Genomic DNA, 14,197 nt, shown 5'->3' on the forward strand with positions numbered 1-14,197 from the left:
TTTGCAGCCGAGTGAGCCACCAGTTTTAGCCATAAATAGGTTGAGCGAGTCATTTTATCAAAAGAGAAGATTGGTATTGGAACTTTCCAACTTGTCAAATATTTTCTATCAATACTGAATTTACTCCTAAATAAATGTAATGAAAAAAAGTACTTATTATTTTTTTGTTGGATAGTCACGTTAGGTTGCATTAAACTTTGCAGACACCTAAAAACTTGAAGTGACCCCAAATTCTTGTGATTATTTGCTCCTGCTGCAGCTCTGGAAATGTCTTAAGACATTCTTTGGCTCAAGAGTGAAAAAGTCAAATCACAGAAAACTCAAAGAAGTACAAAGTTTAATGTTGCATGACTCAAGAGTTGAGTATAGTCAGTGTGTTAGTGAAGCACAAAGGTCAAAATAATTCACAGCTAAATGACATTATCGTTTTATAAATCACAAAAAATGTCTTTCAGTTTTAAGGCAGACAGTCAACACAAAAATTCTAATTTAAATCACTTATTTATAAACTACAATAAATGGCTAATAAATGCCTGTAATAAACTGACAAACCGTAGGTTCTATATACATTTGGGAGAAACAGTTCATGTTATGGTCATCATTTGGACTTTCTTGTAAATCCAGATATTTTCCAATATATGCAAAGATTTTTCTATTACACCTTATAGTTCTACACCTTTTATGTGTAATTCATTTAGGATATTTCAAATTAGTGCTACTTATTTTTGCAATGTAACTGTTAACCCTCCACCGAGTCCATGTATTTTGGAACTTGGGACATTACTCAAAATGAAATAAAAACTTAATAGGTTTTTAAATCAAATCAGTCAGTATTTTGCTTGAAAAAACCCATAGATGACACAATAACACTGTTTAGCACTTCTTAAGATCATGTTAAATTTCACATGTGCAAAGAGTCTTAAAGTAGTTGGGGCCAAAAAAAGCCAGAAACTTCAAAATGTTCAGCTGGAAAGTGCTTTCTATTTTAATAAATTCACTGATGTCACATCTGCAACATAATTAGCTAAAAAAAAGGACATAAGTTAGAAGAGCAGAGTCTTTCAGGAGTGAAGATTGATCCATTTGGAACATTCTTGTCGGTAAGGAGACCTTAGATCAGCATAAATGTCAGGGGTTTCGGTTATTTGCATGCTACAAAACAAACTATGACGGCTTAAAGATAAAGTATACAAACATGTTATTGCAGTGTTCCACTCCAAACAAAATCTGTTTTTAATATTGTAACACATTTTATTAAAACTTTTTAATGTGGGCAGACAGTTTAATGTGCAAAAAAAGCTTTAAACGGGGCAAAAAAAATTGTAATCGTTTCATTCCTTTCACAATTGATTTTAAAAAAGTGTTTGTAAAACTGTTAACCCTTTTTTCACCAGAGCTTTAGCTCCAGTGTTTACCTTCCTTTGACAACAGTAACTATAAACGTGATCAACATGATTCAGCTTATTCTGTCGAAAACCAGTTTTGCGTTCGTCTGCAATGCTTTATGTAATGTGTTGCTGTGTTGCTTATCCGTGAAAAGTCACTTTAAAGTGTTGCTTACAAGCACAAAGCTGCTTTTCTCTGCGGAGCAGCTGATTCACATTGATCACGGAAGGAGTACCGGTATGTCAAAGAGCATAGGTGGTTTTGACAGAGACATCTTCGGTGTTAAAGGTAAGAAACGTAATTGTCAGGGTCACCAGTCAAACTAGTCTTATGACCAAAAAAGGAGTGTTTTTAGTCGGAAATGAGGAGGAGTGGGAAACATCAGGCTATTGATGTCTGGGCATCATGCTTTTGTCTGCAGCCAGGTCCTCTTGTAACTGATTGGTTTGAATCAAGACAAGTCAAGGTCCTGAATTGGTTTGCACAAAGTCCAGATATTTCACCCGTAAAGAGAATCTGAAATAGCATTATTATGCATTAAAGATGACCAAAAACTCTAAAGAGAGTAAATCTACATCCGACTAGGACCAAACACCATCTCCACACATGGAGATGTGTTGTATGGGTCAAATTTAGAGGAACTTAGTTTTTTGCACACAATTTGGAAAATTTCACAGCTTAAACATTATCTTATGTCAATCATGTTCAATTGTGAATGAGTTGTTAGCTCAAACTCGTTTTTATTTGTTCTTAGTTTACCCATTTTCACAAAACTTCATAATTTTTCTTAAATTTGGATTATTTTTTATACAAGACAAACAATCACTCGTTTTAAATAAAACATTTGTGACACGCTTCTTTTTAACATTTGTCTATATAGATATTTGTAAAGGTTAAAAATAAAAACAATAAAAAAATTGCAATTGCTGTTCTCTCCATCATTATCCAAATGAAAGCAAATCTAACATGGTTAATTTTTCTGCTCCTAAATCCCTTGATGAGATGCTCTTTTTCAAACTAGACATTTAATTCCACATTTTGTTAAAAATTAGAAATGTTCTGTCTTTTGTTTTCTTTATGGATATTGACAAGTCAGAAGTGGATCCAATATTCTGTACAATTCTACCAGAAAATCCAAACAGAGCATGAAAGTTTTCCATTGTCTCCATTGTTCAAAGTGCTGCCGGATAGATGCCGTGTGGCAGTCACACATTTTTAGATGCTTGCTGGCACTGGAAAAGTTCAGCCTCATCCTGGCTCCCCCCATGTTTTCTCACAGCTGCTTGGAGTCTTGAGAGTCCTCTGCTGTGCACCCTCTTGATGCTTACCAGGAGTTAGTCTACAAAGTTGTGTAGATGTAGACAAAGATTATCACCACCAAGTTGAGGATGGTCCCAATGATGCCCAGCATGGCCAAAATGCTCTCCTCCTTACTTTCCTTGTCTTGAATTCCCTTTTCTTCATCACTGTGGACAGTGTTTACCATTTTCCCTGGAAAATTCTACAGTTTTCGTCTCAGGCCAGTCTGGAATAGGCAGATGAGAGAAGAAAAGGTTTACAAAAAGGCAAAACAAAATCTCTGTTCAATTTATGATGTGGTTTGTCTGAATTTAGATGTTTGGTTTACCGTTGTATTCTGTTCGGCTTCATTAATTCAAAATATAAAGTGCTGAGAAAGAGACAAAAGGCAAAGCTGGAGGTTGAAGAGGTGAGAGATTTTTGGGATTTTCTTTAGGAATTACAAAAAATAAGGAGTGAATACATCAAAGAACACTTCATTTTAGATGTTTGAAGATTGAATCAGAGAAACATCTAAGGTTTCTGTTGAGGTTTGCCTAGAGGAAGACCAAAGAAGGAGGTTCATTGAAGCATTGAAAGACCCACTCCAATGAAAACTGTCTTTTTGATTTGAACGTGTAGTTGTAGCATTTTTCTCATGATAGAGGGCATGTATAATAGAATTTAAATTAAATTTTTTTTACTTAAATTGTTATGAAATAGATGAAAAAATGAAGTTTGAAAAAGCTCATATTTGTGACACATCAACTGAAATGGGTGGGCCAAAACCTTCCTGCTCCACTCCATTCTGATGCATCCACTAGTGGACAGACAGATACGTTAACATCTTCATTTTCCTCATCTGAGCTGATCTGACTCACGACTGTGCGTCTGCAAAGCTCTGATATTGCTATCCTTTTTTGTTGCACTGCTGAGTTGGGTTTGTAAGGGGCTGTAAGCTAGCAGGAGAGAGAGTAAACAAAGTGTTGGTGGGACATCAGTCCTGCCCACAACTCAGACGCGAATTTCTATTGAACTCTTGCCGGTCTCCCACATGGAGGGTTCTGACATTTTCTTTTAAGGTGCATGTCCACTGTGAAAGACATATCCCAAAAAAATCTGGAAAGCATGTTGCATATTTTTTAAAATAATTTATTTGTATGGTACTGCTGCAAAAAAATTATTAGAACACCTGCCTATCAGCTAGAATTCCTTTAAAAAGTCCACCTCCACTTCACTTCCTAAATTAGAAGCACCTGTTTGAGGGCATTAGCTGCATAAAGAGACCTGTCCACCCCATGCAATCAGTAAGACTCCAACTGCCAACATGAGGACAATCTTTATTCAAATAAGTGGGATGATTGCTATTTGTAAATATCGCTCTTGACAAAATGTCTTTCCACTCTATAAATACAGTCACAGGAGGGTCAGGGAGGCCCAGTTTAGCCATTACCTTGCAGGGCTGGTCATTCCTGGTCCTCGAGATCTACCACCCTGCCTGTTTTCTAGCTCTCCCTGCACTGCTTACTGCTGATTGAATGTGGAGACATCTGATTGAGCTAATCAGCAGCTAGCAGAACTTGGAGATCTGGAAAACAGTCAGGGTGGTAGATCTCAAGGACCAGGAAGGAGCAGCCCTGATCGATTGAATTCCATAACTTCATGTTCACTATACAATTATCGGTATGAAGCCCATTGATACGACTATTGTTGTAATATTGGGCTATACAAATTAAATTGAATTGAATTGATCTTTGAAAAGCCAAGCAGGTTCTGGTGTGATTTCCTCCCTGAGCCGAACCTGCCTAATTCATCTATTCACAATGCAGTAGAATCGGAAGTGCTACAAAAACTTTGTAATAAAAAGTGAGTAAATCTTTCCTCCTTTTTCATTTTCCTGTTTGTCCCTCCATACCACATGTTTTTTTTTTGTTTTTTGTTTGGGGGGGGGGGGGTCAGTAGGACTGCCAATGTGCTTTGTACTCAGATATCAGATACCACTTCTCATCTGACTGACATCCTGGGCATCAGCTGAAGAGTACTGGCAGATTTCTGATGTTTGGTGAGTGTGAGAAACACGCGCTCTAAAAAAACGGCGAAAAACATGAAATCCTTACACTATGCTCCCTGTGTTTTTCTTCAACCATCAAACTCCTCTGATACATGTTCTGAGAGTGCAAGCCCTCATCTGTGAGATTTCACAGGTGTGTGAGTGTGTGTGTGTTGATATATGTTGCCTAGGGTGCAGTATTAAAAAACTAGCTGTGTGTTTTTAGCCTGCAGCCGCAGCAGCTTTTGCAATTCGGCATCTAAACACCTCTCAGGAGAAAAGTGCTTCTTTTGCGGGTCAATGGGTTTTATACACCAACTAGCAACAGAAAAGCTTGTAAGCTAATGCAGACTAAAAATAAACCTAACTGGGAGCTGCTCCTCTTGGTAAAAGGCTCTGATGCAAGACAGACTGTGTGTGTTTTTTGACTTCTTGCGAGAATTTACAAGAATATGTTGGTGGAAAAAACTAAGAGGAACATCATGTACCATTTTGTTTGATGGTGAAATGACTTTTGTGTGTCTGTACATGTAAGGATGTAAGCATTGACTTACAAGAGGTGAAAGTTCAAATGGAGTTCAACATTTGTATGCATATTGATAGTCCTTTCTTTACCATATGTGTGTTGTCTGCTACTACAAAAAAGCTGGAGTTAATTTGATGAGAGAATAAACTAATGACTGAGATTTTTTTTATTTTTTCAATCTGGCATTATCCTTAGAAAATGCAGCATAAAGTGTAATAAAATATTTTACCTTCAATCTGCTTCCAGACAGTTCCTCAAACATTGATAGTTTGTACGCGTTTTGGAAAAATGTGGTGTCAAAATGATCTGATTTCCAATTGAGGGAACTTTTTGGAGTCAAAATTGATTATGAACACAAAAGATCTTAAAAATACATTGTGTTAATGCTTAGTCATGCTTTCACTGTATAGACTACACAACAGTAAATGTTAACATTCCACACAGGAGCTGTGATGTGACAGCTAAATCAAGTCCCTGAAATACACAGTCGTCTTGACATGCATAAAGGCAGCGTTTGGATCTTTCCGTGCATTAAACTACACAGTCCTCCTCTGATCTGTAACAATAGACTTTGATTGCCTCTCCTGGGAAGCACAAGAAACAGACTTTTCTCCTCCACCTGAATGGAGATCTTTGTGTGCCACTCTGGATGTGCACTCATGCATGGAGACGCCTGCTTGTTGCAAATATAAACAAGCACTCAGCAAAATAACAGGAGAATACAGAAATGTGGCGAAAAGGTAAGGAGGGAGAGGTGGAACGAGGTGATGAACTCTAATGGGAGATGGACAAGGTTTGGCTAAAAACCTGTATATTGAGGTGTTTGTTGTGCATCAGGCTGCTTCTGGACACTTTCCAGTGGCTCCTTATCCAGTTTCTACAGTTGTCAGTGGTTCAGTTTAAAGTGGCAGCCAATCATAATGCACCCAAAGTGACTGTCTTTGTCTCTCATAATTGGAGAGTTTAGGATCTGGATCATTACAGGAGCTGTAATGAACCAGGATGTCATAGAAATCATTTGCTGACGTTTTATTTGCATTTGATGATAATTAGATAATTAAATCCTGGGCTTGTTGGTAATGGGGTTAAGGTCACCTGAAAAGGGGATATTTCAAATTTCACCAACTGCCTTCAACTTATTTAATAAAGTTTGGTCCCTCTAAGAGTCTGTGGATGACAGAAGTCTTACTCAAAACAAAATAAATTTCTTGAAAGTTTTGGTTTTTTTTTTTTTTTACAAGCAAGTTCAAAACTAAATCTTCACGCCTCTGGTCACAACCTGAAGAAACGGATTCATATGAACTACCACAGAAAAAATCGTTTGAAGACATACCTGCAACTCTAAATCTGTACAGTTTAGCTTCCAAAAGCTGCAGTAGCGTCCTCACATCGGATCCGCAGAGTAAAACCCGTTTTTCCCACTTGAATAATCCAAGCATGTCAAACAGCTCCAGATGCTAACTGAGTCTGACAAGCAGAGGCGCTTTTGGCATTGTTTTAAAATGGAATTAAAGAAAACAAGTCACAGCCCCTCCCAGTGTGTATGGACAACCCTTCCCCTGCAAAAATGTGCAAACTGTATACATTCACTCAATTTTGATCAACGCATACCGGAGAAAAGCTATTGAGTTCTGCCAATAGGGAGTTTGACCTATTTTCCACCAACGAAACACGTTTTTTTTTTTGAAAGAAGATCTTTGCTTTTTGTTTTGTTTTGTTTTGCTTTTTCAGCGCAAAAATCCAGATTAGAATTTGTCCCAAAAACAACTTCCAACGTCTTGAGAGTTTCATCTGTGAGGAAAAATATTATTTTGCACCAATTTACATATTTTTTCACACACGTAAAAGAAATTCTGAGCTCTGGGTTAAAGATTGCCAGTTGAAATGTGTGAACATGGCACAACATTTTAGAGTAAGAGCACAGAATAGATAAAAAAGAATGTTTTATTGTGAGGTAGGATTCAAGGTGTCTTTACAAGCTTAATCAAAGATTCATGCAACAACAACAGTGCCTGGAAACATCCCACATTTATAAAGAATTTATCCCATGAGTTCTTTGAAACAGTGAAAGATTTACATCACACGTTATGACACAGTAAAGACGATGTGTGGATGAAGGTATTTAACATTTTTAAAAAACTTACTTTGTAAAGCATCAGGAGTAACGTAGCATTGAAGATGTAGGAAGGAGGCGCCTTCCCGTGGAGCTCAAACATCCCTGGTAACTAAGATGAAAGTCTCCCCCTCTCATCCTTCAGCTGTGGAGCAGCACCAGATCCAGAGGGGAGCAACTCGTCTTCCAGGAGATCCAAATTTAACGTTCCTGTTGGATGCCCTCTCCCACGGAGCTCCACCGTCTCCCCCACGAATTTCATCTCACTAGTTGCCAAGTTTTAGCTGCTGTCACTTTCCCCTCCTCGGCTTTGTGAGAGCTGAAACTGTGCTGCCCACCTCCTCTCTGCTCTTCCTCCCCTTGTTTCATCTATTTACTCCCCCACCTCTTCTTCTCCTCTCTCTTCTTCTTCCTCTTGTCTGCGTGGAAGGATGATGTCAAGTTGAAGAATGGAGTCAGTTGATGGGCAGATGGGGGTGGGAGGGTAACAAAGCTGTTTCATGGGAATATTTCCGTCTTCCTTTGTCTTTATTTCGCAATGCTCACAAAAAAAAAAGCGTTCGATTCTTCGTTTTCTCTGCCTCCAAAGCCTCCTATGTGTTATCAAAGGCTCAAAGCGTTTTAAACTTTAATATGTCTCAGCTGAAACTAGTTCTTTTCTTGTTTTTCATGTTGCCTAAACAATTGTCAAAAATGCAAATGAGCAGCCAGTGTGGGAACTCCTTTTGGCTCCACAGAATGTGTAACCTGATTTCTTACCTGAGTGTCTGGCTGTGGTTCCCAAACTATCTGAGGCGAGTGTGAAAGCTGGATGGCTATAAGTAGGGGAGGGAGGGAGGAGAGGGGAGACTCTTTGAGGGAGCCAGTAGCCTTTCACTGACACTGTTGTGGTTACTTTCACTCCAGAGGCAAGAGGTATACCCTGCTCCCCTTCCACCACGCATATTAATGCAGCCGAGGTTGCTTAGCAACCAGCACAAGGGAGTCACACTGAGCCTGACGACAAAAAGCATTTGTGACATGAACGGCGAGGGTCTCCGGTGTGGTGTTCTCATGAATCTGCGGGTGATTATGTTATATGCTATATGAAAACGACTCTTTCGGGTTCATAGATGTTTTGCAGGCATTGGATGCAGCTGTGGTTATGGGTTGTCCAACTGTCAGAGATGGGAGCAACTTTGTTGGCCTCCATAAGTTAATCTCATCAACTGAACCAGGCTATTTTGTGTAGTGAACTCAAACATTCGTTTCTCAGCTGATGCAGAACAAAGAGAGAAAAAATGTATTGAAATACATGCACTGATGATGGCATGATTTCAAAACATTTTAACTTTTTTGAGCTTTTGTGAGGGGGCCAAAGAACCTACACAGTAAAAATTAAAGTCAACAAAACACCAAAGCATCAAACAAATCTTTTGTACAGAAAGTCAGACATTCTTGACTTTTGTGTAGACATACTACAGTTCCACACAAAAGAACAGTGCAGCTGCCTCTTCTTTATTGCTCAGTTTCCCAATCCGCTGGATGTGTTCATTTCACTTAAAATATTCACATTGCATAGTAATTTCAAAAATGATGGCACAATGATTACCACTCTTGTCTCACAGCAAAAGGGTCCTGGTCTGTGACTTTTCTGTGTGGAGTTTGTATGTTCTCCCCATGCATGCGTGGGTTTTCTTTAACACTCCGGCTTCCTCCCACATTGGTTACTTTAAAGCAGGGATGTCGAACTCCAGGCCTAGACCGCTCGCCTCCTGCTGATTTTCCAGAATTCCTTATCTGCTGCTGATTACCTGGCTCAGGTGTGTTTAGCCAATAAGGAGATTCAATGGCAGGTTGATTGGAAAACATGTTGAACACAGGCCCTCAGGGCTGGGATTCTGACACCCGTGCTCTAAAGTGTCCCTAGACGTGCATTGGGGACTGATTGTGTGCCCTGCCACAGACTGGTGACCTGTCCAGGGTGTGCCTCGTCTTTGCCCAACAGTAGCTGGGACAAGTTCATACAGCGGGGGCTGAGTAAATGGATGGATGGATTTGCATCCTTAACTTTTTAAAATCATTTTCACCACAACAATAAACATTTTTGTAAACATGCACAAACAAACCTTTCCTCCCTTTCAGACACCCTAAGCTATGATTTCCCTTCCCTGAAGTGTGAGAACTCTGATTAGACTTCACCCTCCATAGAGTCCATTGCACAACAAACAGACCCATAATGGGTGCCATCAAAATTATATTGTTGATTTTAGTTGGATTCACTTACAGATTGTCCGTTCAATTACCTTTTAGGTAAAATAGGTTCCCTGAAACACCTAAAGTGGAAAAGCGTCTCTCTGAGAGGAGCCTTCCCATCTGCACTCTGTCCATTTTCCAGCTTGAATCCCATGAAGGACGCAGGCTTTCAGCGTTTGAACTCACCTTCTTGCCTCTTAGAAAATGACTCACCGAGGCCAAGCTACCCATTCGTAATTTAAAGAGAGACACTTTCACTACAGGTATATTTATAGTTTTTCAATAATTTATGTTTTGGATTTGGCTTAGTCTGAGAAATATATCTTTTAAGTGTAGAGGACAGAATAATTCCAGCTTCTTAATGTGTGTCATCATGGCTTATAGTGTTCCAGTGTGTCTGTGATGTCATTTCTGTGAGTCCTAAAGGTGATTAACGTTGTGTAGCAACGCATCAATAGTTACATCAACTTAGAGAACATTTTTGAACGCTTAGAACATGCTACACAACAAAACAATATCAAATCCTTTGGGTGGGTCTCACTGCTAATGGAAATGTTTGGTATGTGAAGCAGCTGCCAACAAATTGGCTTAGGCTTGACGTTGCTTTGCACATGAAAAGCCCCGAAATGGACAGCAATAAAAATGGAAATGTAAAAGAAACATTCTCTCTGAACAGAAACTACCGGTGTGCATAATGTTATTGCCACTCAATCCATCCCTAAAGATTAACTAGCTTGGACCACGGTTGCTTGCACGGACATTTATAACAATTAATCACAGAGCCGGCCAAATTTGTTCTTGTCATCTGATAACAGAGTGGCATTGCTGTCTAACTGCCTGGTGATCACATCCATTTCTCTATATGCTCTATTCGTATCTGTAGTATTGTACAATTGTGTGTATCTATACAATACATGCAGTGCATGCAATGTTCCGTTGAAATGTTGTTTTGTCCGATATGCCATCTTTAAGATGACAAAAACCACTCACTTTGCAACTTAAAGGAAGTAACTCCTAAATCCACTTTAAGATGCATTTGGAAATCACTTAACTCTCAGTTTTAAAGCTGTTTATTCACTATATTTTACAAAATCCAACGTGATGTGTTTATATTTTGTTAAGGTAGTTTATTTTAACAGATTTGCTTGTGCGAAGAGACTTGCGTGCAAAGTAATTACCGTAAATCCAAAGACTTTCAGTGTAAGAATACCAGATTAACAGTCAGATGTGTGCAGTTGAAAGCTGAAGTAACAACTAGTTTAAATGAAAGTTTTGTTTTTGTGGATGACATGGACTTTTTATTTCTTTAAAACCACGACTTCCAGCCCTCTCTGGAGTACTTTGAAGCTAAGTGTGTGAAGTGGCTAAGATGACAGGTGACTCCTCCAAGTCTGAGGAAATGGTTCTTTGTTGAGAAAAGGTGGAAAAGCCCCTCCAGGTAAGAAATAAATCACTTTCTCAGGTTGAGGAGTTAAAGTATCTGTGCATTCTGCTCACATGTGAAGGAAGGATCAAGCATGGTCTCTTCTGATAGACAGCCCTTCCACAACTCCTCAAGTGGAATACAGATCCCCTAACTAAATAAATTAAAGAGTTAATAAAACAAATACCAACTCCCCCCCTTACAGCATTTTATTTATTTTTATTTTAGAAAATCTTACAATAGAAGCAAAAAAAAATGATTATATGTGGTTTTCTAGGCTGGGTCATTTTTCCATTGGAGTAAATTGAAACTAAATTATTTGGCGTGACAAACAACCCAGCAGTTACTTTGTGAACTGACCTGGTTCCAGTTCCAATCGCTTTAACCCCTCAACACCGGAGTTGACGTTCTTTCAGCTACCGTGACCCTTTAGCAATTAACGCAATTCCAGTGGATTCTGTAGCGTAGAAAAACAGCTTTGCGCTGGTATGCAACACTGCACAGTAAGGAAGTACTTATGCAATCAACCCAAATCAGCTGTTTCTGTCACAAAAGCAGCTTTGTGCCATTTTTGCAACACTTTGTTTGTAATGTGTTGCATAAAGCGGTAGGTGCAAAATTAATATAAAAAGACGCTTTTCTTCATGTCAGAATCAACTGTTGCACATTGCATGAGCAAGTTACAGTGTGTCAAAAAGGGGTGTTTTATTTACGTGAAAGCATAGGCCTTGTATTTTGGCTGTTTTTTTTTAACTTGCTCTGCTTTCTTTTATGATGGAACACATGTATACGCAAAATTAAGCTCAAAATTACATTTTTGAGTATTTCGAATCAGAAGCAGACAAAACAATTCTGTCGGAAAAGAATCTCATTTGTGACGTAGAAAATGCGCGGGGCGGGTCACAAGCTTCCAATTGCAATCCCTCATCGATGAGGAGGGAAAAGGGGGGCGGGGTTACTCCACAACAACGGTCCAGCCCACAAGTCAGAAGCAAATTTCCAATGAACTCCTGCCTCTCCCCAGAAATTATGTCCTAGAAAATAACAGTTGTTTTTATTTTGGTTAAAAATGAAATAATCATAATTGAAAGACCACTGGTAACGCTTTTACAACAGATCAAAAAAAGATAAGAGTGGGACTTTTACCCAATAGGAAGTCTAGTTGTTACCTTTTACAGAGTGAAGGGTTGCACCTTGATCTAATCTCCAAGATTAAATTACAGACAGTGCATTTTCTGGAAAAAGAAAAAAAAGTGCAAAAGCAAACACTGTTGCAGCTGCATGCAGCATTGCAGCTGCTGCTGTGACAGAAATGTGATTCAGCACATGAATGAGGGTGAGGTGACAGCGTGGGAAAGTGGAAGTGACAATGCATAGAAGACTGATCTGCTTCACTTAACTTAGGTCATAGCTTCTCTTGGAAGCCATGCCAAATAGTCTGGAATACCCTAAAACTCTTTTAAACTCAATTTAGTTGAAAGTGTTGCTTCCTAATCCTTGGGGAAATGCTGAAGATGTTATTTCTCACTTTTAAGTATACATTTTTTACTGCTGTACTGGTTTAAATTAAGCACAAAATAAATGCCATGACAAATCTTAAATTAATCATTTTAAATATAAACATACATTATTTTGTTTTACTTGTATTTGTTTTATTTATTACTTTCACCTAGAGTGATCAATTTTCAAAAAAGTCTACACGTCATTTAAAAAGTAAATGCAAAAAACATAAGGAGAAAAAAGCAGCTTTGTCTTAAACCATGGCCAATTTAGAATCAACAGTTAACTGAATTAAATGATGAGGAGTGCTTTAAGAAGGTAGGAAGTTTTTTTTATTAAAAAAGTCAAATCAGAGACTTGAAATAAGAAATAGGCTTTAAGTAAATAACAAAAAGAATTCAAAAATTAATTTCTGATTTACTTTATTTCAGAGCATTATTTTATCCACCATGTTTACTCTAAGTGTTTGAAAACATGCTGTGTAAAAACATCTTTGAAAAATGTAATATTTTTTTAAAAAGTTACTCTGTTTATGAGAAATCAATATGAAGGGGGTTAAAGTTCATTCTGAGACAGGATCAAGTTTAATCGTCTGTAAGATAAAGCATTAATTTCCTGAGGAAAAGGTAAAGACACAAAAACCTTTCATCCACAGAAGGTCCACTTATTTTAGTTTCAAGGGTAAAACTAATGGAATCTGAGGTTCTTTAAAATCCAGATTAATGGAGGACTAATTAGTAATTCATTTGTCGCCATTCTCTTCAAGTCTTTTCTTTTTTATGTCTTTGTATATTTGCTTATTCAACCTGCACTCTCGCGTTTGCCCTTCAGTGAACACGGCTCAGCCTTGCCACCTCATTAATTTTAAAAAGTCAGAAAGTTGTGCCCTCTGAGCAAAGTTTACCACAAACAAAGAACATTTGTGCTCACTGTGCGCCCTTCAGATCTTGTATTTTTTTTTCTTTTAAGAAATTCTGAGAAAACATCAAACGGTGTACAGATAAACTCAGGTGTCACTTGAGCTAGAAAGAAAAATGAGAAGCAGTAAACATCTTTCTCCACTGACGCTGGGTTTTTGTCTAATTCTTGTGGAACAGACAAACAAAATTTATTTTGCATCCTATGAAGGTAGCAGTGGCAGAGTTGCAATTAATCTTAATTAGCAGAGAAAATGACAGCAGCATATGGGTGGCCTCCAGTTAAAGAGCCTGTTCTCACAACAGTTTGAGCTTTCTGAGGCAGATGCTGGGAAAAGTACAACAATAGTTCTAACTTTAGAAGATGTTGTATTTCTACATTCTCTAGAAAAACAGATGGGATGTGAGCAGAGATTGCACGCTGAAAGTGCTGAACCTGTAGTAAAAGGACTTCTATGACCTGAAGTTAGAGCTGCATAAAGGTAGAACAAAGAAAGAAAAATGAAGGTTATAGTTGAATACAAACCTCTTTTGTATTTCTTTTTATTCTCATATTTCTTACTAGGATTATTCATTCATTCATTCATTCATTCATTCATTCATTCATTCATTCATTCATTTTCTTCAGTTTATCCCTTTCAGGGTCACGGGGCTGCCTGAGCCTATCCCGGCCACTTATGGGTGAAAGCAGGAGACACCCTGGACAGGTCGCCAGTCTGTCGCATGACCAATTAATTTGACCAATTAACCTATGAAGCATGTTTTTGGA

The 14,197-nt window shown here is 38.3% G+C and overlaps 1 protein-coding gene across 1 annotated transcript; it reads right to left on the bottom strand.

The window, feature by feature from the left end:
* Positions 1-320: 320 nt before the first annotated feature.
* LOC110017170 (protein TUNAR) lies at positions 321-8,281 on the bottom strand. Its single transcript, XM_078940487.1, has 2 exons — positions 7,385-8,281; positions 321-2,911 (listed from the first exon to the last, which is right to left on the bottom strand). The coding sequence occupies exon 2, from the start codon at positions 2,870-2,872 to the stop codon at positions 2,726-2,728; it is 147 nt and encodes a 48-aa protein (XP_078796613.1). The 5' UTR covers positions 2,873-2,911; positions 7,385-8,281; the 3' UTR covers positions 321-2,725.
* Between the last annotated feature and the right edge of the window lie 5,916 nt (positions 8,282-14,197).

Source organism: Oryzias latipes, chromosome 22 (assembly GCF_053564925.1).
Source record: "Oryzias latipes strain Hd-rR chromosome 22, Olatipes_Hd-rR_3.1".
NCBI lineage: Eukaryota > Metazoa > Chordata > Actinopteri > Beloniformes > Adrianichthyidae > Oryzias > Oryzias latipes.